The sequence below is a fragment of the Mirounga angustirostris genome, unplaced genomic scaffold (assembly GCF_029215605.1).
Source record: "Mirounga angustirostris isolate CCGP_5_RB_7025 unplaced genomic scaffold, mMirAng1.0.hap1 SCAF_9, whole genome shotgun sequence".
Taxonomy (NCBI): domain Eukaryota; kingdom Metazoa; phylum Chordata; class Mammalia; order Carnivora; family Phocidae; genus Mirounga; species Mirounga angustirostris.
Genome location: NW_026991717.1, coordinates 6397486 through 6422552, shown reverse-complemented (window position 1 = coordinate 6422552; position 25067 = coordinate 6397486). Strand labels below are relative to the sequence as shown.

The 25067-nt window shown below is 46.7% G+C and overlaps 2 protein-coding genes across 5 annotated transcripts in view; one reads left to right on the top strand and one right to left on the bottom strand.

Moving 5' to 3' along the window:
* The window catches only part of TICRR (TOPBP1 interacting checkpoint and replication regulator), a 45572-nt gene extending 22430 nt beyond the window's left edge, over window positions 1-23142 (top strand). The window contains exons 14-22 of the mRNA XM_045899417.3: window positions 864-921; window positions 2286-2432; window positions 14269-14359; window positions 15446-15507; window positions 16716-16850; window positions 17440-17597; window positions 19333-21436; window positions 21522-21647; window positions 22404-23142. Of these exons, the coding sequence (XP_045755373.1) occupies window positions 864-921; window positions 2286-2432; window positions 14269-14359; window positions 15446-15507; window positions 16716-16850; window positions 17440-17597; window positions 19333-21436; window positions 21522-21647; window positions 22404-22516 (2994 nt within the window). The 3' untranslated portion in view covers window positions 22517-23142. The remainder of the gene's footprint in view (window positions 1-863; window positions 922-2285; window positions 2433-14268; window positions 14360-15445; window positions 15508-16715; window positions 16851-17439; window positions 17598-19332; window positions 21437-21521; window positions 21648-22403) is intronic.
* Window positions 23143-23390: 248 nt separating this feature from the next.
* The window catches only part of KIF7 (kinesin family member 7), a 30991-nt gene continuing 29314 nt past the window's right edge, over window positions 23391-25067 (bottom strand). The window contains exons 17-19 of one of the 4 annotated variants that reach the window (XM_064569893.1): window positions 24639-24837; window positions 24388-24534; window positions 23391-24202 (exon numbers count right to left, since the gene is read on the bottom strand). In XM_064569893.1, coding sequence (XP_064425963.1) covers window positions 23835-24202; window positions 24388-24534; window positions 24639-24837 — 714 coding nt within the window. In that variant the 3' untranslated portion in view covers window positions 23391-23834. Of the gene's footprint in view, window positions 24209-24387; window positions 24535-24638; window positions 24838-25067 lie in introns of all 4 variants that reach the window. The other 3 variants (XM_045899415.3, XM_064569895.1, XM_064569894.1) reach the window with 3 other exon arrangements.

Sequence of the window (25067 nt, the reverse complement as noted above, 5' to 3'; positions counted from 1 at the left end):
TAGTAAATAGATTAATGCAGAGAAGTCCTTAAGAGTATAGTCATCCTCTAATTTATATGGGTTTTCCCTTTTTAGTTATAAAAAGTATATATGATCATTGTTAAAAAAATCCTATAAAGTTAAAATTTAATAAGAGTGTCTCTTCTCCATTCATTCATTTTTTTTTTTTTTTAAGATTTTATTTGAGAGAGAGGAGCGGGGGAGAGGGAGAGAATCTCAAGCAGACTCCCCGTGGAGCCCGCCACAGGAGTCCGATCTCACAGCCCTGAGAATCTCACAACCTTGAGATTGTGACCTGAGCTGAAATCAGAGTCTGATGCTCAACTGACTGAGCCACTCAGTCGCCCCTCCTCCATTCATTCTTCAGAAGTAATCCTTGATGACTGTTGTGTCTGTTCCAGGCCCTTTTCTATATGTACCAATAGCACACATCAAAGGTGTCTTCATACCTGTTACACACATACATACACATTACAAGCTGTACAAACCTGCTGTACTTGTTCTGTTTTTTTTTTTTTTTTCTTTTTTCCCATCATGGACTTGTTTCTGTGTATGTACAGATAGGTCTTCCTTCCTTCTCTATTTCTAGAGGTCTTCCTGAGGTTTTAATGTCTGCGTTGGATGGATGTATCAAAATTTGCTTCACTCAAAAAAAAAAAAAATTGCTTCACTCTATCGATGTTGAGGGTGTTTCTTATTTTGTATTACAATGCAGGCTTCAGTGTCCTTAGAACATGTATCTGTTTTTGTGCATTTTACAAGTATTACTGTTAGGGATTCCTGCAAGTGGAACTGCAGGGGTCAGAGGATTTCATGTGGAATTTTTATTCTTTTAAATGAATGCCGATTTCCTCCTCTTCCAGGAGAGCTCTCGTCTTCCTCTTCAGCAGCCTCTACTTCCGGTGAAAGATCCAGTACAAGGTATACTGTGCTCTAGCCGTGCACACATTTATTGACTAGCATGACAAACGTAGTTTAATTGCACGTATTTTAGCAGCTGCATACAGTTATAAATTAGAATTTTGTATAATCGTTGGTTAATGAAATCTGTCCAAATACCACGTGCTAGGAGAATGAGGTATTCACATGGTCTCAAAATACTGCATTCTGCAAAAGCACTGGCTGGAAATCTTTTTTAAAAACACTATTATTATGAAAACCACAAAAAGGAAAAGAAGTGATGATAAACTGGTTTAGGTGAAAGCATTTAAAGTGTGACCGCTGAACGCACCACATGATCTGCTTGCATCTTAACTTTCATGGGTCGGGGTGGGGGAGCGGTAAGGGATATTGCTGACCATGAGAGAAGTGGGAAGGTGGATAGTATGCCGGGTGCCCTGCCCTTGTTCTTGGGAGATGTGCACTGACGTGCAGGGAACTGAAGGGTTGGAATGTCCCCACCTTACTCTGCAACTTCGGTGGGGGAAAATTCTGTAAACATAGAGGTGCAGGGAGAAAACATGTTGATGGCTGGTGAATTTTAGAGTTGATTTTATGTGTAATGTGTTATTCTTTGAAGCTTTCTGTCCATATTAAACTTTGAAAAACTTGGGAAAACCAAGGAACAAATCAAACTTGGCTGTCAGGTCCTAAATCCATTTCAGGCATTTGTTTTGAAACTTGGGTGTTATTGGTGTCCTCAACAGCAATGTCGGTCACTAGTGGGTAAATATCAGGGCTCCTCCCAGCTTGTGGATCAGAGTTAATTTGGTTTGTATATAAATGACCTGCTCTTAGAGGAGTTTATCCTTAGTGTTTGGGTAGCCGCCTCTGGGCCATCTTGCTTTGGACTAAGATGCCATCCTGCTAGCTTTGTCAAGTAGTTTTTGACTTGGGAGCTGTTTCTCCTAACTGAGTCTAAGTGGTCACACAATTCTCATGTCCTGGAGTCAGGAAGAGCATTTAAAATAACCTAGCAAATCCGTAAAATATCGTAAGAAGAATGAGATTTGTGGAATTGAAAGGAGCAGTTTCTCTCCTTGGAGTTGAGCAGAATACAAAGCAGTCAAAAGGTCTAAAGTGAAGAAAATCATCATAACAGTGGCGTATAGTAAGAGGACTCTGACCTCCATTAGCCAGCCTCTTAAGGATTGTGTCCATTTTACGAGGACAGCCTCTAATTTAAGTGATGTGGGCCTTCCTCGTGTTCCTGAAAAGTTGGATTTAAACTGAATTTGTAAGAGTAAATAGTTTGAATGCATCATGTGAGTATAATATTTAAGGAAATCCTATTAGTAAATGTGAATATTAGTAAATGTTGCTTTTTCTTTTTTTAATGCTTTCAGAAGTGACCAAAGTTCGAAGAAATCTCTTCAACAAGGAAATGATTTCTCCTTCAAAGAGATCAGCAAAGCGGGGGTTGCCTAGAAGCCACTCTGTGTCCGCAGTGGAAGGTCTGGAGTGTAAACTTGACAACTTCAAGAGGACCAAAGGTACTATCTTTTAGGGTAGCCAAGAGAAGGGGGTGCTCTTAGATCCAAAGCAGCCTCCAGACTCTATTTGTTGCAGAAGCTCATTGATCTGTTTTCCTCTCTGTGGTTACCATCAGTTTTCCCCTTGGGGTCTCTCTCCCTCCAAGCTTGGATGAAGACTTGATCCTGGTATCTGCTCAGTCTTTCCCTTCCTAGTCACCCCCACAGACAAACATCTATTTTACAAAACCAATGAAAAAGAAAGGAAGAATAGTGACCAGTTGTTTTCAAGTCTTTTGAGGGTTTTTGTTTGTTTGTTTTCTTTTTCTTTTTTGTTCTTTTAGTAATTGAGTAAAGTATGATTCACCTGTCTTTGTTATATTCACAAAGTTATGCAACCATCATCATAAATTCCGGATCATTGGGTTTTTTTGTTTTTGTTTTTTGTTTTAAGATTTTATTTACTTGACAGAGTCAGAGAGGGAACACAAGCAGGGGCAGAGGGAGAGGGAGAAGCAGGCTCCCCGCTCAGTGGGGAGCCCGACATGGGACTTAATCCCAGGACCCTGGGATCATGACCCGAGCCGAAGGCAGCTGCTTAACCGACTGAACTGCCCAGGCACAGCCCAGGTCGTTTTTATCACTCTAGAAAGAAACTCCTTTTCCCTTGACTTTCCTAGCTGGAGGCAACCACCAATCAATCTACTTGCTGTTTCTGTGGATTCTCCTCTTGTGGGTATTTCTGGGTTTGTTTTGTTTTTTAAGATTTTATTTATTTTGAGAGAGAGAGAGAGCATGAGCAGAGGGGAGAGAGAGAAGCCGACTCCCCACTGAGCAAGGAGCTCGATGTGGCGCCCAATCCTAGGACCCTGGGATCATGACAGGAGCTAAAGGCAGATGCTCAACCAACTGAGCCACCTAGGCGCCCTCTTGTGGGTATTTCTTATAAGTGGAATCATACACTATACACCAGCTTTTTTCACATAGCATGTTTTCAAGCCTTATATATGTGTTGTAGCATGTCTTAGCACCTCATTTCTGTTTATTGCCCATAATATACCATTGTATGGATAAACTGCCTTTTATTTATTCCTTCATCAGTTAGACATTTGAGTTGTTTCCACTTTTCGGCTATTGTGAGTAATGTTTCTATAAACATTCACGTACAAGATTTTGTGTAGACATGTTTTTCATTCTCAGGCACATGCCTTGGAATGAAATTGCAGGGCCATATGGTAACTGTTTAACTGTGAGGAACTACTGAATCATTTTCCAAAGTGGCTGTACCATTTTACATTCCCACTAGCAGTGTATGAGGGTTCGTTTCTCCACACCTACCTTGTGTTGAACCCCCCCTTTTTTTTTTTAAAGTAGGCTGGGGACCCCTGGATGGCTCATTTGATTGCACATCTGACTCTCAATTTCGGCTCAGGTCATGATCTCAGGGTCAGGAGATTGAGCCCCGAGTCAGGCTCTGCACTCAGCATGGAGTCTGCTTGATAGGCTCGTTCTCCTTCCTGCCTGTCCCGTCTCCCTCCCACCCTCCCCGCTGGTATGTTCTTTTTATCTCGCTCTCTAAAATAAATAGGGGGTACTTGGGTGGTGCAATTGGTTGAACCTCTGACACTTGGTTTTAGCTCAGGTCATGATCTCAGGGTTGTGAGATCGAGCCCTGGGTCAGGCTTTGCGCTCAGCATGGAGTCTGCTTGAGTTTCTCTCACCCTCTCTCTTTGCCCTTCCCCCCTTCCCTTTCCCTCTCTCTCTCAAATAAATAAATCTTTAAAAATAAATAAATTAAATTAATAAAATATTAAAGTAGGCTCCACACCTAGCATGGAGCCCAACTGGGGCTTGAACTCATAACCCTGAGATCAAGACCTGAGTTGAGATCAACAGTCGGTCACTTAACTGACTGAGCCACCCAGGGGCCCTTGTCCCTCTTTTTGATTCAAACTGTCCTCTTGGCTGTATGTGTAGTGGGATCTCATTGTGGTTCTCAGTTGCATTTCACTGATGACTAATTTTGAACATCTTTTCGTGTGCCTGCTGGCTCTCTGTATGTCTACTTTAGAGAATGTCTATGCAAATTTTTGCCCATTTTTTTTTTAAATCTTTTTTTTTTTTTTTTTTTAATTTATTTGAGACAGACAGAATGAGAGACAGAGAGCATGAGAGGGAGGAGGGTCAGAGGGAGAAGCAGACTCCCCGCCGAGCAGGGAGCCCGATGCGGGACTCGATCCCGGGACTTCAGGATCATGACCTGAGCCGAAGGCAGTCGCTTAACCAACTGAGCCACCCAGGCGCCCCTTTGCCCATTTTTTAATTGAAATGTCAGGTAAAAATTGTCTTGTAATTGTTGAATTGCAAGAATTCTTTATATATTATAGATACTAGTCCCTCATCAGATATATGATTTGTAGATATTTTATCCAGTCTGTGGGTTGTCTTTTCACTTTGATAGTGCCCTTCAATACACAAAAAGTTTTTAATTTTGATGAAGTCCATTTTAAAACAATTTATGAATTTTTGTCATTACTTATGCTTTTGGTGTCATAGCTAAAAAACTACTACTTAGGGGCGCCTGGGTGGCTCAGTTGTTAAGCGTCTGCCTTCGGCTCAGGTCATGATCCCAGGGTCCTGGGATGGAGCCCTGCATCGGGCTCCCTGCTCCGCGGGAAGCCTACTTCTCCCTCTCTCACTCCCCCTGCTTGTGTTCCCTCTCTAGCTGTGTCTCTCTCTGTCAAATAAATAAATAAAATCTTAAAAAACAAAACAAAAAAAACTACTACTTAATCCAATTTTAGAGTTTAAGCTGTTCCATTTCAGTCTTTGATCCATTTTGAGTTAACTTTTGTGCATTATTTTGTGTGAGATAGGAGCCCAATGTCATTCTGTTGTATGTGGCTATCCTGTTGTCCCAATCCCATTTGTTGAAAAGACTTCTTTCCTCATTGAGTTGTTGTGGCATCTTGGTCAAAAGTAAAATGACCATATATTTTAAGGTGTTAATTATTTTTTAAATGTTAGGTAGAATTCAACATTAAAGCTATCTAGTCCTGAGTATTTCTTTGTGGGAAGTTTTTTGATAACTAATTCCATCCTTTACTTGTTATAGATTTATTTAGATTTTCTGTTGCCAGTGTTTGTGTCTTTCTAGGAATTTGTCTGATTCTACTTTGCTGTTATACAGTTGTTCATAGCATTCCCTAATAGTCCTTTGAATTTCTGTGAGGTTGATATCTATGATCCCTCTTTCATAGTAGTTTGGGTTTTCCCTCTTGGTCAGTCTAGTTAAAAGTTTGTCAGTTTAATGATCTTTTCAAAGAACCAACTTTTGGTTTCATTGATTTTTGTTTTGTTTTATTTTTAATTCTTGATTTCATTGATTTCCTATGCAGTCTTTACCATTTCCTTCCTTCTACTTGCTTTGGTGTTAGTTTGATCTTTTTGAGCTTTTAAGGTTAACTTTAAGTTATTGATTTGAGATCTTTCTTTTTTAATACAGGCATTACAGGTACACATTCCCTTCTAATACTGCTTTAACTGTATCCTCTAAGTCTGGGTATGTTGTGTTTTCATTATCTCAAAATATTTTCTAATTTCCCTTGTGATTTCTTTCCCATTGGTTATTTAAGAGTATGTTGACCTCCGTGTATTTGTGAGTTTCCCAGATTTCCTGCTGTTGTTAATTTCTAATTTCATTCATTGTGGTTGGAGAACAAACCTTGTATTTTAGTCTTATTTTTTGAGACTTATTTTATGCTCTACCATTTGTCCTGTTAGTGGAGAATGTTCTATGTATGCTCGAGAATAATGTGCATTCTCTTGCTGGGTGGAGTGCATTACTATTCATCTTTTGACCTATTTATTTTATAATTGAAAATTCCCTTTATTTTACCCATCCCTCACCTACCTCCCCTCAGGCAACCACCAGTTCTATGTATTTAAGAGTCTGAGGGTTTTTTTTGTTTGTTTTGTTTTTTAGATTCCACATGTAAGTGAAACCATATGGTATTTGTCTTTCTCTGACTTACTTCACTTAGCAAAATACCCTCTAGGACCATTCATGTTGTCACAGATATCAAGATCTCATTCTTTTTTATGACTGAGTAATATTCCATTGTATATATACCACATCTTTATCCATCCATCTATCAGTGGACACTTGGGTTGCTTCCATATCTTGGCTGTTGTAAAGCCACAGTAAACATAGGGGTACTTGTATCTTTTAGAATTAGCAGTTTCATTTTCTTTTTTTTTTTTAAGATTTTATTTATCTATTTGACAGAGAGAGACACAGTGAGAGAGGGAACACAAGCAGGGGGAGTGGGAGAGGGAGAAGCAGGCTTCCCGCGGAGCAGGGAGCCCGATGCGGGGCTCGATCCCAGGACCCTGGGACCATGACCTGAGCCGAAGGCAGACGCTTAACGACTGAGCCACCCAGGCGCCCCTAGCAGTTTCGTTTTCTTTGGATAAATACCCAGTAGTGGAATTACTGGATCCTATGGTAATTCTATTTTAAAAATTTTTAAGGAACCTTCATACTGTTTTCCCCAGTGGTTGCATCAGCTTGTATTCCACCAACAGTGCACGAGGATACCCTTTTTTCCACATCGTCGCCAACACTTGTTGTTTCTTGTGTTGATGATTTTTTAGCCATTCTGACAGATGTGATACCTCATTGGTTGTTTTGATTTGAATTTCCCTGATGATGAGTGATGTTGAACATCTTTTCATGTGTCTGTTGGCCATCTGCATGTCTTTGGAGCAATGTCTGTTTTAGGTCTTCTGCCCATTTTTAATTGGATTAGTTTTTGGTGTTGACTTGCCTGAGTTCTTATTTTGGATAGTAACCCCTGATTGGATATGTCATTTGCAAATATCTTCTCCCACTCAGTAGGTTGCCTTGTTGTTTTGTTGGTTTCCCTTGCTGTGCAGAAGCTTTTTATATTTTGGTGTAGTCCCAATAGTTTGCTTTTGTTTCCCTTGCCTGAGGAGATATATTTAGAAAGAAGTTGCTAAGGCTGATGTCAAAGAAGTTACAGCCTGTGTTCTCTTCTAGGATTTTATGGTTTCAGGTCTCACATTTAGGTCTTTAATCCATTTTATTTTTGTGTATGGTGTAAGAAAGTGGTCCAGTTTCATTCTTTTGCATGTAGCTGTCCAGTTTTCCCAACACCATTTATTGAAGAGAAGACTGTCTTTGTGCCATTGCATATTCTTGCCGCCTTTGCTGTAGATTGACCATATAAGTGTGGCTTATTTCTGGGCTGTATATTCTGTTCCATCAATCTGTGAGTCTGTTTTTATGCCAGTACCGTAAGGTTTTGATTAGTACAGCTTTGTAGTAGATCTTGAAATCTGGGATTGAGAAGATTGCTCTGGCTAATTGGGGTCTTTTGTGGTTTCATACAAATTTTAGTAGTATTCTAGTTCTGTGAAAAATGCTTTTGGTATTTTGATAGAGATTGTATTGAATCTGTAGATTGCTTTGGGTGATATGGGCATTTTAACAATATTAAATCTTCCAATACATGAGCATGGTATATCTTTCCCCTTATTTGTGCCATCTTCTATTTTTTTATCAGTGTTTTATACTCATAATACAGGTCTTTCATCTCCTTGATTAAGTTTATTCCTAGGTATTTTATTCTTCTTGGTGTAATTGTAAATGGGATTGTTTTTGTTTTTTTTTATTCTTTTTAAACTTTTTTTTAAAGATTTTATTTATTTGAGAGAGTGAGCACGAGAGAGAGCCCACAAGCAGGGGCAGAGGGAGAGGGAAAAGCATACTCCCCGCTGGGCAGGGAGCCCAATGTGGGTCTTGATCCCAGGACCCTGGGATCATGACCTGAGCCAAAGGCAGATGCTTAACCAGCTGAGCCACCCAGGCGTCCTTGTTTTCTTTTTCTTTCTGCTACTTCATTACTAGTGTGTAGAAACGTAACAGATTTCTGTATATTAATTTCATATTCTGCAACTTTACTGAATTCACTTATCAGTTCTAGTAGCTTTTTGATGGAATCTTTAGGGTTTTCTATATTTGGTATTGTTTTATCTCCAAATACTTTTACTTATTCCTTACCAATTTGGATGCCTTTTATGTCTTGTCTGATTGCTGCAGCTAGGCCTTTCAGCACTGTGTTGAATAAAAGTGGTTGAGAGTAGACACTCTTGTTCTTGATCTTGAGGAAAAGCTCTGATTTTCAGCATTGAGTATGATGTTAGCTGTGAGGTTTTTTCATCTATGGCCTTATTACGTTAAGGTATGTTCCCTTTAAACCTATTTTGTTGAGCGTTTTCATCATGAGTGGATGTTGTAGTTTGTCAGCTTTTTCTGTATCTATTGGGATGATCGTAATGGTTTGTATTTTCTCTTGTTTGTGTGAAGTATCACCTTGATTTGGAAATATTCAGTTACCCTTGCTTCTTTGGAATAAATCCTACTTGATTGTGGTGAATGATTTTTTAATGTATTGTTGGATTCAGTTTGCTAATATTTTGTTGAGGATTATTGCATCTGTGCTCATCAGAGATACTGGCCTATAGTTTTCTGTAGTGTCTTTGATTTTGGTATGAGGGTGGTACTGGCCTTGGTGAATGAACTTACAAGTTTTCTTCCTCTCTTATTTTTTGGAATAGTTTGAGAATTTGGTTTCTTTTAATAATTTTTTTAAAAGATTTTATTTATTTGTCAGAGAGAGCACGCAAGCAAGCATAAGCAGGGGGAGAAGCAGACTCCCTGCTGAGCAAGGAGGCCGATGTGGAACTTGATCCCAGGATGCTGGGATCGTGACCTGAGCCACCCAGGCGTCCCTCTTTTAATAATTTTTATCACTTTATTGATATTCTCATTTTGTTCATACATTGTTTTTCTGATTTCCTTCAGTTCTTCATGATTTTCTTGAGCTCATTGAGCATATTTAGAAAACCTGATTTTGATGTCCTTGACCAGTGACTTTTTTTTTTTTTTTTTTGGCATTTTGAGGGCATCAACTCTGTTTTCCAAACTTTTTGTAAGGCATTGTATTCCATTTTGTGTGGTCAGTGAAGTTTCTGTTCTGTTAGCTCTGTTAACCAGTGACCTGACAAAGATTTCCTTAAATGTCTGACTCCAAAAAGGGAAAAGCAAGAAGGTATTCTTGTCCCTTTAAATCTTCCCAGGGTTAGGGTGCCTGGGTGGCTCAGTTGGTTAAACACCTGACTCTTGATTTCAGCTCAGGTCATGATCTCAGCGTTGTGAGATCGAGCCCTGAGTCGGCCTCTGTGCTCTGTGTGAAGTCCACTTGAGTGTCTCTCTCTCCCTCTGCCCCTCCCCCCGCTTGCACGCATTCTCTCTCTCTCTCTCTCAAAATAAATAAAAATCTTAAAAATCTTGCCGGGGGTGCATTGAGGGAGAGCCGCTGCATCCACTGCATCCTGAGAGGTCCAAAACCAAGGCAAGTGTCTGCCCCATCCCCACAGGAGTCCTCCACATTGACCAAAGCACACAACCCCAGGTTTGGAGGACTGAGTCCCCACTGTCTGTCTGCTCCCCATCAGACAGCCGCTCCCAGAAGGTGGGCCTCTCCCCACAGCTGCAGCGGGGCTGAGGAAAGGAGATCATACCTGTTCGTGCATGGCGTTCCCTTACCAAAAATCAGCATCTCCCTTTCCTGTAAAGCATTTCCCTTATTGTTCCAAGTGTCCAGTCGGGTTCCATAGTTCCAAAATACTTGATTCTGATCATTTTCCCCCCTAGCTTACTAGTTGTTTTTGGTGGAGAGACCAACCTTGAGAGCTTCTTATGGCACTATGTGTGTGTGTGTGTGTGTGTGTCCCGGATTATGATTAATATAACAGCCTTATTCAGATTAATACCAGTTTAATTTCAGTAGTAGTCTAAGACTTTGCTCCTGTAAATTCAGTTCTCTTTCCCACTCCTTCCTTTGTGCTATATTGTCATACACATTACATCTTTGTACATCGTATGCCCATCAACACCAATTTTTATTTTTATTTAATTATTTTTTTAAAAGTAGGCTCCATGACCTAATGTGGAGCCCCAACACGGGGCTCAAACTCAGGACCCTGAGATTGAGACTTGAGCCGGGATCAGGAGTCGGACACCTAACCTACCGAGCCTCCCAGGCGCCCCCATTTTCACCAATTTATAATTATCACTTTATCTTTTAACTCCTAGGAGAAGAAGAGTTACAAACACAAAATGCTTTTGTGCTGTACATTATTTATGTAGTTCCTTCACTGGTGCTCTTTATTTTTTTTTTAAAAGATTTTATTTATTTATTTGAGACAGAATGAGGGAGAGAGAGCACATGAGAGGGGGGAGGGTCAGAGGGAGAAGCAGGCTCCCTGCCGAGCAGGGAGTTCACTGGTGCTCTTTAATTCTTCCCATGGATTCATCTCACCCTTGAGTGCCCGTTCAGCCTGAAGGACTCCCTCTAGTGGGACAGGTCTGCTACTTAAGAATTCTCTGTTTTGTTTTTTTGGGGGGAGTTTATTTTTAATCTGGGAACATGCTAATTTCCTTTGTTTTGAACAGTAATTTTGCTGGATATAGAATTCTTGGATGAGTCTTTTTCTCTTTCAGCCCTTTGAATACATCATCACAGTGTCTTTTGGCCTTCCTTTCTGATGAGAAATCAGCTATTATTCTTCTAGAGGATCCTTTGTACTTGATGAATTCCCTGATCTTTGGCTCCTTTCAAGATTCTCTCTTTGACTTCTTACAGTTTATGATTTGTGTAAGTGTGGATCTCTTTGACTTTATCCTTCTTGGGTTATTGAGGTTCTTAGGTGTGTAATGTCTTTCATCAAAGTTGGGAAGTTTTCAGCCCATATTTCTTCAGATGTTCTTCATGCTTCTCTTTCCTCTTCTCCTGGAACTCCCCATATGTGGATGTTGCACTTGACAGTGTCTCACAGATGTCTGAGACGGTTTCTCATCATCTTTTTTCTGTCCCTCAGTCTGGATAATATAAATTAATCCATCTTCAAATTTGTTGATTCTTCTCCTACCTCATATCTGTGGCTAAACCATTCTAATAAAAATTTTTTTTATTAACATATAATGTATTATTTGTTTCACAATTCACAGTGCTCGCCATAGCACATACCCTCCCCAGTGTCCATCACCCAGCCACCCCACCCCCCACTCCAGCAACCCTCAGTTTGTTTCCTGAGATTAAGAGTCTTTTATGGTTTGTCTCCCTCTCTGGTTTCATCTTGTTTCATTTTTCCCTCCCTTCCCCTATGATCCTCTGTCTTGTTTCTCAAATTCCTCATATCATGAGATCATATGATAATTATCTTTCTGATTGACTTATTTCACTTAGCATAATACCCTCTAGTTCCATCCACGTCATTGCCAATGGCAAGATTTCATTTTTTTGATGGCTGCATAATAGTCCATTGTATATATATACCACATCTTCTTTATCCATTCATCTGTTGATGGACATCTTGGCTCTTTCCATAGTTTGGCTACTAATTTTTTCATTTTTCAGCTTTAGAATTTCTGTTTGGTTCTTTTTTGGGATCTCTGTCCCTTTGGGGCAAGTCCTCAGTTTCCTATTTCCCTTTGGTTCTTTGGATGGAAGTTTTTAGGTCTTTGGACATATTTCAAACAGCTAATTTAGAGTCTTGGTCTGACAAATCCAATGTTTGGAATTCCTCAGGGACTGCTTCTAATGACTGTTTTGTTGTTGTTGGTTTTTTTTCTCTTTTCCTGCACCTGGGCCAAACTCTCTTGCTTCTTTGCATGTCTCATGTTTTATTGACAATTAGACATAATAAGGCAGTTCTGACAGACCTGTCCCCTTCCAGCCAGGGTTTGTTGTCATTATCAGTGCCACTGTTTGCTTGGTGACTTTCCTGAATTTAATTCTTTAAAGCCTGTATTCTGTCATGAGTGGCCACTGACGTCTACTCAGTTAGCTTAGATCCCACTAATGATCGGACAGATTTCCTTAAATGCCTGGAACCAGTAGGTTTCTCAGCCTTTGCTGTGAGGGTCCTAGGTGCGTTGGCTCATTTTCTTAGAAATGTAAGCTGCCTGGCTGAGTACTGAAGGCCTCAGGTTAGCCATGGGTGACAGCTTAGGCCTTAGAGGTTTCTTTTTTTTTAAGATTTTATTTATTTGACAGAGAAAGACACAGTAAGAGAGGGAACACAAGCAGGGGGAGTGGGAGAGGGAGAAGCAGGCTTCCCGCCGAGCAGGGAGCCCAATGCGGGGCTTGATCCCAGGACCCCGGGATCATGACCTGAGCCGAAGGCAGACGCCTAACGACTGAGCCACCCAGGCGCCCCAGGCCTTAGCGGTTTCTCCCGGGCATGCACACACCCCTACATTGCATGGAGTTTCAGATTCCTTTTTTTTTTTTTTTTTAAAGATTTTATTTATTTATCTGACAGAGACACAGCGAGAGAGGGAACACAAGGGGAGTGGCAGAGGGAGGGGGAGAAGCAGGCTTCCCGAGGAGCAGGGAGCCTGATGTGGGGCTCAATCCCAGGACCCTGGGATCATGACCTGAGCTGAAGGCAGATGCTTAACCATCTGAGCCACCCAGTCGCCCCGGAGTTTCAGAGTCCTAAGAGTATGTTGGAGGTTTGCAGAGGCTCCTGTAGACGTCTCCTTCCCCAGTGTTCCCTTTTAAACTTTTGGTTAGCATATTGTTTGCCCCAGCTGTTACCACTCCCTCTGGCAGCTGTGATGTTTACATTTGCTGCCGATTGGTTTCAGAAAGTGCTCCCTGGAAAGAGGTTGTTTGCCCTGGGGTTCTGAGGTCAAACAGAGACCACCCTGGTGCATGGGGTTTTGCAGGAAGCTGCCAGACAGGTCAGATAATGACAGCTGGGAGTGGCGCTTTGGAGAAGGCTCAGTCCGGTTTGGCCCATTCACAGGCCCCTGGGCTGTTGGTTTGCACAGTGTTTGCAGACTGTTGGTTCTCAAGGCTACAGGGCTGGGGAGAAGGGTCAGGACCCAGGCAGGATAAAGTTCTGTGAAGCTCGCTGTTACTACATTCACTGTTTTTCTTGGATAAATACTCCATGGATTGTTATAAACTGGTTAATTTCCAGAGTTCTAAAACTGATTTTGCCTATTTTTGCCCAGTGTTCTCATTCCTTTTATGGAGGAGAGTTATTTCAGAGGTCCTTATGCCACATTCCTGCTGATATCCCTTCTCTTCCTAGTCACTTTTTTTTTTGAAGATTTTATTTATTTGACAGAGCACAAGCAGGGGGAGCGGCAGGCAGAGGGAGGGAGAGAAGCAAGCAGGCTCCCCGATGAGCACGGAGCCTGATGTGGGACTTGATCCCAGGACCCTGGGATCATGACCTGAGCCGAAGGCAGACGATCAACCAACTGAGCCACCCAGGCGTCCCACTTCCTAGTCACTTTTAACTGCCTTTAAACTAGTCCTCCCATGAGCAGCTGAGTTACATAATCTGCGGAAATTTATGCCAGCTGGCTGGATCGTATTAAATACCTTAAAGCTGCATGACATATCAGCATTTTTGCGTACTTTATTTCATTTAATTATAAATATAAGAACCACTGATGAGTGAATGTATAAGCTCTAATAAGTTTTTTATTTTTTTCAGGATTGCTTATTAGAGAATAATTTTACAATATTTTATGTTGGCTTATTTAGTCTCTGATGCTGATAAACTGTTGTATCATGTTAAATTGGGAATCCTATGGTTGGTTAGATGTTAGTCCAAAAACCATTAAGTGAAAACAAGCAAAAACCACTCTGGCATGAGTAGTAAGCCATGCATAAGTTTAAACTGCCCTCTTTGGCTTGCTGCTACTTCTTGATAAGGTTAAATGAAATTTACGCCGTTTACATTTTAGGTTATCACAGACTGCTGACTAGGAGTGTGGCTGAGACTCCAGTACATAAGCAGGTGTCCAGAAGGCTTCTTCATAGACAAATCAAGGGCAGGTGAGTAACATCCTTGTCTAGCTGCTTCCTGCACCCACACGGCCTTGCTAATGGTCTGTGGGCTGCTGTCCATCTCCAAAAGCCTCTTGTGACTCCCATCTTAACTGTGTGGTTTATAACCAAAAAGTGTTCAGCATTCTATAAATTCTACAAAGGCTAGAGAACCATACAAAATGTACTTTTTTGTCTCCCTTCTTACATTTGGCATAATTATTTTGAGATTTATCCATGGTGTTGCATGTGTCCATAGTTCATCTGTGTGTGTGTGCGTGCGTGTGTGCATGCACGCGCGCATGCTGAGAAGCATTCCATCAAATGAATATTCAGCATTTTTTAAAAAAAGCATTCATCATTGGATGGAGGGAGTTGTCATGGCTGCTGGGCAAGACTGGAAGTCTAGGATCTCAGCTTGGCCTGTGGGTGGGTGGGGCCAAAGTTTTCCATGGTAGTTAGTGTCTGGGAGTTTATCATGCTAGCTTGCCCCTTTCCTGGTTCTTTAGCCGGAGAGAACTGGCTTTCCTTAGAGCAGGTTTGTACCTGTTGATGTATTTGGGTTGTCCATCCCCCCCCAGCACCCTGTCTGGGATCTGTGAAGCAAAAAGGTAACTCCGGGAGCTCACTCTCCTGTCTCTCTGTCTCTCCTGGGGTCCTGAGGTCCCCAGCCAATCTGCCTCCTTTTGCCACCTTTTAGTCTGTATTTCATTTTCTATACAACGTCCAGGGTTTTTAGCTGCACTTCACAGGAACAAAAGGGAGCCTTGTCAGGGCTTCCTCTAGACATTACTCGTGTACGGATTTTACACACTTGTATAAGAATCTGCAGGACAATTGCAAGAAGTGAGATTGATAGGTTTAGAAGGCATACATATTTCTAATTAATTTTTATGTTGTAAAACTGCTTTCTAAAAAAGCGTGCTGACCATTCTCCTCCAGCCAGTAAGGCGCATGAGCGTGCGTGCCCGCGCTGGTGTTCTCAGACCCGGGCTCTGCATCGCTTTGTGAGGCGAGAGGTGGTGCAGCTCTGCTGTGCATTAAGTAGGAGCTAATAGTGACACTGAATCATCCTTATGCTTGTTGTTCCTTAAGGTCCTCTGATCCTGGTCCTGATATCGACATTGTGGAAGAGTCCCCAGAAAAAGGAGTACACGGTAGTGCCTACATTTGTTTTGCATTGCACGCAGGGCTTGAACTCACGACTCTGAGATCAAGACCCGAGCTGAGAGCAAGAGTCAGATGCCTAACCGACTGAGCTACCCAGGAGCCCCTCTTCTGTGTTGCATTTTAACTAGTTTCTCTGAAAACCTTTCTGTACCTGTGTTCTCTCTCAGCATATCCTAAGATATTTTAGAGATGTGACAGCTCTGGGCCCACAGTATAGATCAGTAAATATTTATTAGTAAATGGTCTCTTACACAGAATTTACCAAAGGAATTTCTGGAGAAGTCTTTTTACACAGTAGAAATGGGATTCAGGGTACAGGCTAACCACTGTGTAATACAAAGTGCTGGGGCTTATTTTACAAGTGCATGTGGGGTCACCTGGCTGGCTCTGTCGGTAGAGTATGTGGCTCTTGATCTCGGGGTTGTGAATTTGAGCCCCACATTTGGTGTAGAGATTACTTAGAAATAAAATCTTTTTTCTTTTTTAAATTTTATTTATTTATTTGAGAGAGAGAAAGCAAGAGCAAGGAGGAGAGGCAGAGGGCGAAGCAGACTCTCACTGAGCAGGGAGCCTGATGCGGGACTCAGTCCCAGGACCCTGGAATCATGACCTGAGCCGAAGGCAGACGCTTAACCAACTGAGCCACCCAGGTGTCCCTAGAAATAAAATCTTAAAAAAAAAAAAAAGTACTTGTGATTCAGGAGTTACCCCAAAAAACCTTCTTTTTTAATGATTCAAGTAATTTATTGTAGAAATTCAGAAAATAGAAGCAAAATTTTAATAGTCGGTAATCCCACAATTCGGAAATACTGTTAAGATTTTAGTTTTAATAATACTCTTACCGGTGTCGTTTCTATACAAATGTATGTAACATAAACAAAACTGCAATTTAAAAAAATTTTTTTTACAAAAGTCACACTATACAAACCTTTTTTTTCCCCCACCGTGGTTAAGAGGCTAGCAGTTTGAAACTTCTGAGGGTGACAGTCTAGTGGGTCAGTGGTTTTTTTGTACTCTGGGGCAATATATTATACCCTTTGTAGCTTTGTTACAACACTTCAGAAATCTCAAGTTAGTAATTTGTCAAATTTCCATCTTGTATGTGGTATTACGTAAATTTTACCATTTCATATGTGGGAAAATGTAAAAAGCTTGCATTTCTCCCTGGTTACTAACTGGGATTCTGGTTTTGCAGAAGTAAGCTTGAGACGAAGTCCTCGAATCAAGCAATTGTCAATCAGCAGGACAAATTCTGGTTCCTTCTATTCTGGGTCTCAGCCAAAGTCTCGAAGTGTACAAAGAGTTCACTCATTCCAGCAAGACAAGTCAGGTAACATGCTTGCTCACCTGCCTTCAGAAGTCTGGGTCTACTCGGCGGGAAGTGTTTTTGGGAAAAGTACAAAATTTGACATTTTCTTTCTTGACACTGGAGCAGTAGAATAGGTGTGTCCTTTAGAGGTTCAGAGTGATGGACAATCCATGACCTTCATTAACAGTGTCCTCCCTTTGGATTCCTACAGCTGGTCACCCACACTATCCTTAGAGGGAATTTATCCATTCAACAGGAATTACCCATTATTTCCACCTTGTGTTCATATTCTACACTCAAGCGTCCTAGGTAGAAGGTGATATCTGTTTGTCCTTCATGCTTTTATCCATCATTAGTCTGGATCCTCAGATACATGTTTTTGTATTTACAAATAGTTTTACTTGCCTAACATATATAAGGGCTATTAAAGTTAGTATGCGGGCTTATTAAAATCCAAGATGGCAGCAATAATTGTAGTTGCTGGCATAATTAGGTGGAATCCATCCCCACTCCCACTTGCTCTAAAAAATTGTACTCTTGTATAGACTGGCTGTTCTATTAGTATTGGGAGGGCAGGAGCTAAGAAAGACTCACTGTTTTTGACTTGCAGACCAAAGAGAAAATTCTTCAAACCCAAGTATTCGTTCTCCCAAGAGGCTGTTTTTTGGGGCATTGTCTGAGATGGTCAGTCCCTCAGAGAAGGGTTCAGCTCGAAGTCAGAGGCCTTCAAGAAACCCACTGGGCTCTGAGATACCCACAGCTTACCAGGTATAACATTTCTGTAATGTTTAAAACAGTGTGGTCTTGAGGGGAAAACAGAGACATGGCCCAGAAAACCCACTGAGTACATTAGGGATGAGAAGGCAGGTGATCTGTAGCTACTACTAGCTATTTGGGGGTGGTTGGGTTGATCCAGATGAATGATTATTGGGTATGTGGGGATATAAGGCAGTAGTCTGGCTGAGGCCATTGTGGTGGGGAGAAAATAGAAATGATCTCCTCTGGTCTGTTGGTTTCATCCACCATTTTTATCAAACACTATATATCTTTCTGAAATGTGCAGGGATCAGTCCTCTGTTTCCCTTACATTGTCCACCCAATCTAGTCACCCACCTCAGAAAGTTGAGAGTCACTCTCGACTGCTCCCTCTTTCCAGACAGAGCCAATCAATCCTACCACTTTTATTTATAGACCACATTTGATACCCTTCCCTCTTCTCCATCCCCTGCAGTTCCTGCCTGCCTTCAATTCTGCCTAGAACATTTCAACTGCCTTTTCCCTCTCATGTCCATCCTGCTCCCAGAGGCTGGAGTGATCTTTCACACTGCATCACTTTGCTTAAAGCTCTATGACTCTTTGTTAAGCAGGGTTTTCTAGGTTTTCCTAAAATGGAACCCTTATTGTTAACAAATAATCTTTGCTTGGAAACCCAATAAACGGCTTAGAGGTTGGGGGAGGACACAAAGCTCTGGGGATGGGTTTGAAGACCACCGATCTCCAGGACCAGGGTCAGTCCTCCCAGGTGGGCATGGGCCGCTGTGGGCTGGCTGTGGCCCTTGCCTCTCACCACCTCCTGCTTCATAATCCACTTTCCCGGCCCTATCAGGCTGCACGCTGGCCTGCACACAGCTGCTGCTGCGATTTTAGGCAAAGGAAGAGTTCCTACTTCCCCACCTTTGGCCTTCACCTGCTGACACCCCCTTCTTAAAGACCTGACTCCCTGTTCCTGTCCCCCTTTCCTGCTAGCTGGGTTAGACAGCCAGCCTGCTCTTGTGCTCCCACGTTGTCCCGTGTGTGGCCCTGTCGGTGCACTGGTGACGCTGTTGTCATCTGGCTGTGCCCCATTGAACATGAAATGCCCATAGACCAGGATTCCCTTGAGATAATCAAATAGAAACGAAAGGTGTCTGATCTCCTTTATATGCTGGGTGCGTAACTGCCTTCTGCAGGAAGGGAGGGAGATCTGCGGCTGGGGAGTCTCCTTCCGGAGATGTTCTCTGTGCCGCTGTACCTTAGCTGTCTGGGTATTCCATACCGCACGTCCCGTCACCGGCACGTACACTCACACAGGGCCCAGCACAGTGGGGGCGTAGCAAGCGCGTGCTGAATGCAGGTGAACAGCAGAGGACGTGACCCCCGGAGGCCACGTTAGGCAGAGATCAGAAGGCGCTATCTCCTTGAAGAGAAGGGTAGCTGTGAGTGGTAGAGTGACACACCATTCAAGGCAAAGCCTGGTTTAGCTGCCGTATGCATATTACGGAAATTTTTTGTCTTAGACCCAAGATTAGATTCAGTGTTTGGTGCTAGGAAAAAACAGACAAGTGAAATCTGGGTCATGGTTGGAAGTGGAAACGTGTCGCTATTGGAAATCAGCTTACGGTCATTCCATTGGCCACCCAGAAATCTCCCATCTGCCTTTCTCATTGCCTTAGAGAGGACTAAAATGCTCAATGGAGAATAGGGGTTATGATATTTAGGCACTGAAATAAGCATCTCTTTACAGACTCCTAAGAAGAGTAACCGGAAATCTCCAGGTTCTTCTAAAGCTACCCCAAGAAGGTTCCCTCGTACACCACAAACTCCACTGTGCACCCCGGAAAGGCAGCGGAAACCCCCTACAGAAGTGACTCCTGCCAAACAGGTCATTTTTAAGGAGTCCTTAAAAGACTCCTCACATAGCTGGGATTCACCATCTCAACCCAAAGTCACTCCTTGGAAAGGACACTCCCTGGCAAAAGGAGGAACCTCTCCTCTTGAAAAGAAGATACCAAGAACTCCCAAAAGGCCAGGGGGCCAGCCGCCGGGATTTCTGAATTCTACTTGGCCACCCCCAGTGACTTCCAGTCCCGAAAGCACCTCCTGCCCAGCAGGCCTGACTGGGAGTGAGGGTCTGATGCCCGTCGGGTCCGCGCTGAGAACCCCTCCGAGAGCAGCAGCCTCAGCGGGGCGAAGAGAAACCCCTCCGGATCCAGCGCACCCCCCTCCCCATGTTCCCGGGGCTTCTCAGGCAGAGGAGCTCACACACAAATGGAGGGATAAAGCTGCCTCAGTCCCCAAGACACCTCGGAGCACCAATCTGACTTCTGCCCCGCTTCTTTCTCCAGAAAAACCTTTGGCCTCTCCCTTAGGTGAAATTGCCAAGAGTCCATTTCGGGAATTTTCGATAGAATCTCCTCCCCCCGAAGAACTGGATTGGGAAGAGCCCCAGAAAGCACCCCCCGTAGCCTCGTCTCTCTCCTGGCCTGGTCCCTCCACGCCCCCCCGAATCCCGCAGATTGCCCAGTCTGAGCCTGTGCCCCCTCGGGCCCCTGCTAAAACTGGAAGAAGGCACAGAGAGACCTCGGACCTGGAAAGCAGCTCCCTGGAGGGCCAGCCGAGCACCTCGGCCGCTCCTAGGGTTGCTGCAGCTGGCAGCCCAGCCGCCCTCACAGACGCTGGAAAGGACCAGCCTTCCCCGGAAAGACACAGTCCCTCTGGGACCGGCTGCGGGAGTGACCGGCGTAGGTCCTCTCCTGTGCTGAGGGCGAGTGTCCCGGGCCACCTCGCTGTCCTGGACGAAGCGGAGCACCACGGCAGCGACGGCTCGCCAGGCCACGTCACGGCAGCGGAAGGTGAGGCGTCAAGGCCGGTGGTGGCGCGGGAGAAGCCTTCTCCGTCGGCCCCCGGGAGCCCACCATCCTCTCCTGCCCGCGGGCCCCGCTCTCCCCGGGCCTCGTCCTATGCCCTGCGCCGCACGGCCGACAGAAGGCAGCGCCAGGCGGCCTCGCCGCTGGAGAAGCTGCAGGCTTCGACTCGGCTCTCTCAAGCCTCGGCCAGCCCCCAGACCTACGAGGTGGAGTTGGAGATGCAAGCTTCGGGCCTGCCCAAGCTTCGCATTAAAAAGATAGACACCAGTTGCCTGGCGGAAGCCGAGCCCCCGAGAAGGGAGGAGAGCTCCCTCCCTGGACTCAGCATGCCCGGGGCCAGCAAGTCCTCAGGGAAACCTGAAGCCACCTACGTGTCGCCCCCCTGCCTTCGTCCCTCGCACAGCACCCCCGGCAAGAGCGGGGGACAGACCTACATCTGCCAGTCCTGTACCCCCACCCGCTGTCCCCCTAGCACCCCCTCTCCGTTTCAAACAGACGGTGTTCCCTGGACCCCGTCTCCCAAACACAGTGGGAAGACCACCCCTGACAGCATTCAGGACTGGCCGCGGAGGAAGAGGGCGGGGGGCGGCAGCTCTGCGGGGAGGGGCGACATCGGCCTGGACCTCCCTGCCGGCGTGTTCCTGCTCGAGCCGGAGCGAAGGGAGCGAGGAGGTCTTGACCTCGGCGGCAGCAGGACTCCCCTCCTGGGGGATTTTGAGCTTGAGGGGGTGTGCCAGCTGCCAGACCAGTCGCCTCCCAGGGACAGTGCACCCCAGGCTGAGGAAGCCTTCTCCTGGGGCCAGTTTGGGTGGGGTTCCAGGAAGAGGCTCCTTCCCACCAAGGAGGAAGCGGAGTGTCCAGCCAAGAGGGCGTGTGAGGAGCAGAGAGGAGACGCAGAGCTGCGCAGGAGCGAGGGGTGGTCTCCACGTGCCAGTGGGCGGCACGTCCCCTCCCCGGGGGCTGACGACGTGTTCGTGCCGGGTGAGTCCGCGGCCCTGGGGTGGCAGCTGGCGGTTCGTTTGGCGGGGGCGCCGCGGGGCCGTGCTCACCCTGGACCCTCCCGTAGGTTCCACGCCCCCGCCGGGCCCTGCGCCGTGGAGCTGCCTGTCGGCTAGCGGCCTGCAGGCTCTCACCCAGTCCCCGCTGCTGTTCCAGGGGAAGACGCCTTCCTCGCGGTGTCCTGAGGCCAGAGGTAATTTGTTGAGCGAAGGTCCTGGGGACTTAGGCGGACCAAACTTGGGTCCTTCGGGTGACTCCCCAGAGCTCGCTCAGGGTGGCCAGGCAGTGGGATGGCGGAGTCGGAGGGCGTGCCCGATCCGGGACAGCGGACTTTGTCCCTCCAGTGTCCTGTGCTCTTCCCAGAGAAACCACACTAGCACTCCCCTGTGTCATGAAGCAGTTTCTGGAAGCAGTGACAGAGGGGGACCTACCGTGTGGTGTAGTCACTGGTACCTGAGGAGCATGTGTCCGGCGGCACGGTGGCAGCCTGCCCCTCTCCCCCCGGGGGGGTTACACCCCTATGCTTCCGTACACGCGTTAGGATTAGGGACTGGCTGCTGGGATCGGCCTTCAGGCTTGAGGGGTCCCTTTCCTCGACCCCACCCGGGAAAGGGACCGGCTTGCGGGTGCTCAGTGCACTGCATTAGAAACATCTAGAACTGAAGGGGAATCCAGGAGGCCGGAGCCTCTGGTGATTCCCTTCCCCTGAGACCAGGATATAAATCACGCAAAACAGCAGAATGCACAATCCAGCTGAGGGAATTCAGACCGCAGGACTTGGCTTTTCCAAACCGCCGCCAGCCCTGCGCTGACGTGAGGGTGGGGAGCCTGGAAAGAAGCGCAGCATGCGAACCGGCAGGCACTGCCTGCATGGGACCTCTGTCCCGTTCAAGCCCCTTCTCTTCTGTTCCGTCCTCACTTCCTGCATGCTCCCTCTGCCTTCTTCTAGATGAGGAGATGGAGGTCGTCCCCCCCACGGCCGAAGAATCTCCTTTCAGCCGAGCATTCTCCAGGAGACGCCCCATCAGCAGGACTTACACACGGAAGAAACTCCTGAGCTAGTTAGGCTGGCACTGGTAGGGGGACCTAAACCTCCACACACTACTGAGCCTGGCCAGAGCCACTGCCTTCCCAGGCCAGACGAAGTACTCGGAGAGCAGTTTCCTCTGGACATGTCAGGAATTCCAGGCTCCTGGCACAGAGGACTTCTGACCCCAGAAACTCAGTTCATCTGAGCCAGGGCCTGACTAAGCTGTCCTACGTCACCCTGGAGGGCTCCCTGGAAACCAAGGAAGCTCAAAAGATAAGTTCTCCAAAAAAACCTTTGGCCTCTCCCCAGGTACTGGGGGCCTGGTCCCAGTCCTCTACTGTGTCAGCCCTCCGATTCCCACAAGAGTCCCTTAGGGGGTTTAATCCCCCTCCGGGGGTGCCTTCCTCCCAGCCCTGCCCCTTGTTAGGGAGGTGGTGAGGCGGGTGCTCTGACTCAGCTGGGGAGGCAGACAAGGAATTGTAAGAGCAGGCTCCCCTTCGGCCCCCGCCTCTGAGAGACCAAGGCCAGTCCCAGTGGGAGAAAGGGCTCCTCAGGGGCCCCTCACAAAGCTGAAGGCTGCGGCCAACAGCAGAATCAATTTCTTACCTTCCCCACATCATAATAAAATCCTCTCGGGCTGCACAGCATTCAGTGCCTTTCTGTTTAAACCTGGAGGCCTCATGTTGACTCACTCTGGCCGAGCTCTAGTGGTTCCTGGTTCTGCGTCTCCGAGTCAGCCCTGAAACCTGGCCCGGCCCTGTCCTCACTGTGCTCGGGGAGATGCAGCTGTTTGGGGGGGTGGGTGCGCAGAGTGGCCTACTGGGAGCCTGAAAAGCTTGCAAGCCTGTCGTGTTCTCAGATGGAATTCTCTTATCTTGTAGATCAAACCAAGTCAGAACTCCTCCCTTCAGAGAGTCTCATTTATTATAAAATGGTTTTACAAAATTCTAAAAATAGGCAAAACTTCCCCATTCCCACCATAAACATAAGACCATTTAAAACCCAACCCTGTTGCCACTGAGTGTTCTGGGTCCAGCACTGGCTGAACCCCAGAACGCCGGGCACACACGCAGGCTTGAAACCAGAACTGCCTTTTGCAAACTCTCAAGCCAAAAGACGGCAAGGTGGTACCATAGCTCAAAAGAAATGAGCAGGAGTCTGCATATTTAAAAAAAATTGAGTCCCAATTCATTTGGGCTGTAGCCCGAATTTGTTGACTCCAATTGGGTAAAGCTCGGGACCTGGATCTGCGATGGGAAGTAAAGACTGTCCTTCCCAGAAGCGAAGGCACGCGGCTGGACCGTGCAGCAGGCTCGGAGGGTCCCCCCAGGACAGGCTCTGCCCGCGAGCCTACAGGGGGTTTTTCCTGACGTCAATCATCCCCGGGCTGGCTCTGCGCAGGTCCCGCCGGGCCTTGGCCAGGGGCCCGAAGTTCCAGGGCAGACCCACCTCACCTCCGGGTTGCACCCGCCCTGCCAGGGGCTCAGCGGCCTCCCGCAGCCGCGCCTCCTCGGCCGGGCCCTGCTCCTCACCGCACAGGCTTGAGCGTTTCCACGTCAGCGGGAGCGGGGCCCGGACCAAGTCCCGCACCTCGTCCCGGGCGCGGGGGGCGCCATCCGGGAGGGCCTGCTGCCAGAGAAGCTCGGGTGCGGCGGGGGGCTCCTCTTCGTTTCCCGGGGGTGGCCTGTTCTCCAGGCACAAGGTCCTCTTCTCCACACCTGTCACTGAAAGGGCTCTGTGGTCAGACACGGAGGCTTCCCAGCCCCCCTGCACCGTGGGCCACGTGTGAGCCGCCCCGGGAAGAGCTGGTTAGCGTGGTTCCTAAGCCTCCCCCACGGCCGAAGCCTGACACTGCAAAGCGGGGAACGCGGGGGGCTGGCTCGCTGGTTTCGGGGAGAATTACCCCTGCCCGGGCCGGCAGCGCTCCAACTACTGAGCTTCTGCTTCAGTTCCTGGTTCAGCCACATGTGGCGGCCCAGCTCCTTCTCCAGAGCTTGGATCCGGCTCTCATATTGCCTCTTGCTGTCTGCTAACCCCTCACCGAGGTGATCTGGAGGGGACAGACCCAGGGCCAGGGGGTGAGGGGCCGCGGGCGGGGCGCGCGGCGGGGCGGGGCGGGGGCGGGGCGTGCGGCGGAGGGGGCGGGGCGCTCACCCCGGCTCTGCTGGAGCAGCAGCTGCACGTTCTGCTCGTGCTCCTTCTGCTGCAGCGTCAGCTGGCGGTCGGTCTCCAGGCGCTGCCGCTCCAGCGCCGCCTCCAGCCAGCAGACCAGCCTCTGCTGCTCCTCCAGCTGCATCTCCAGCTCGGAGAAGGCAATCTGCTGCTGGTGCTGCTCCTCTCGGAGCGCCACGGCCTGTCCCAAACCCAGACACGCTCAGCGCCCCAGCTCGTCCCCGAGCGGGGCAGCAGGGGCCCGGCAAACGTGCCACCACTGCCCCGCGGCCCATGTCACTGGGAAATCACCAGGGGGCCCTGCTGAGCCGAGACTGGGCCTCAGACTCCTCGACGGTGTGCCAGGCAGTGATTTCCCAGTGACGAGAGTACGCTCTCAAGACGAAGCTTCCGTCCTGTCCCTGCCTCGAG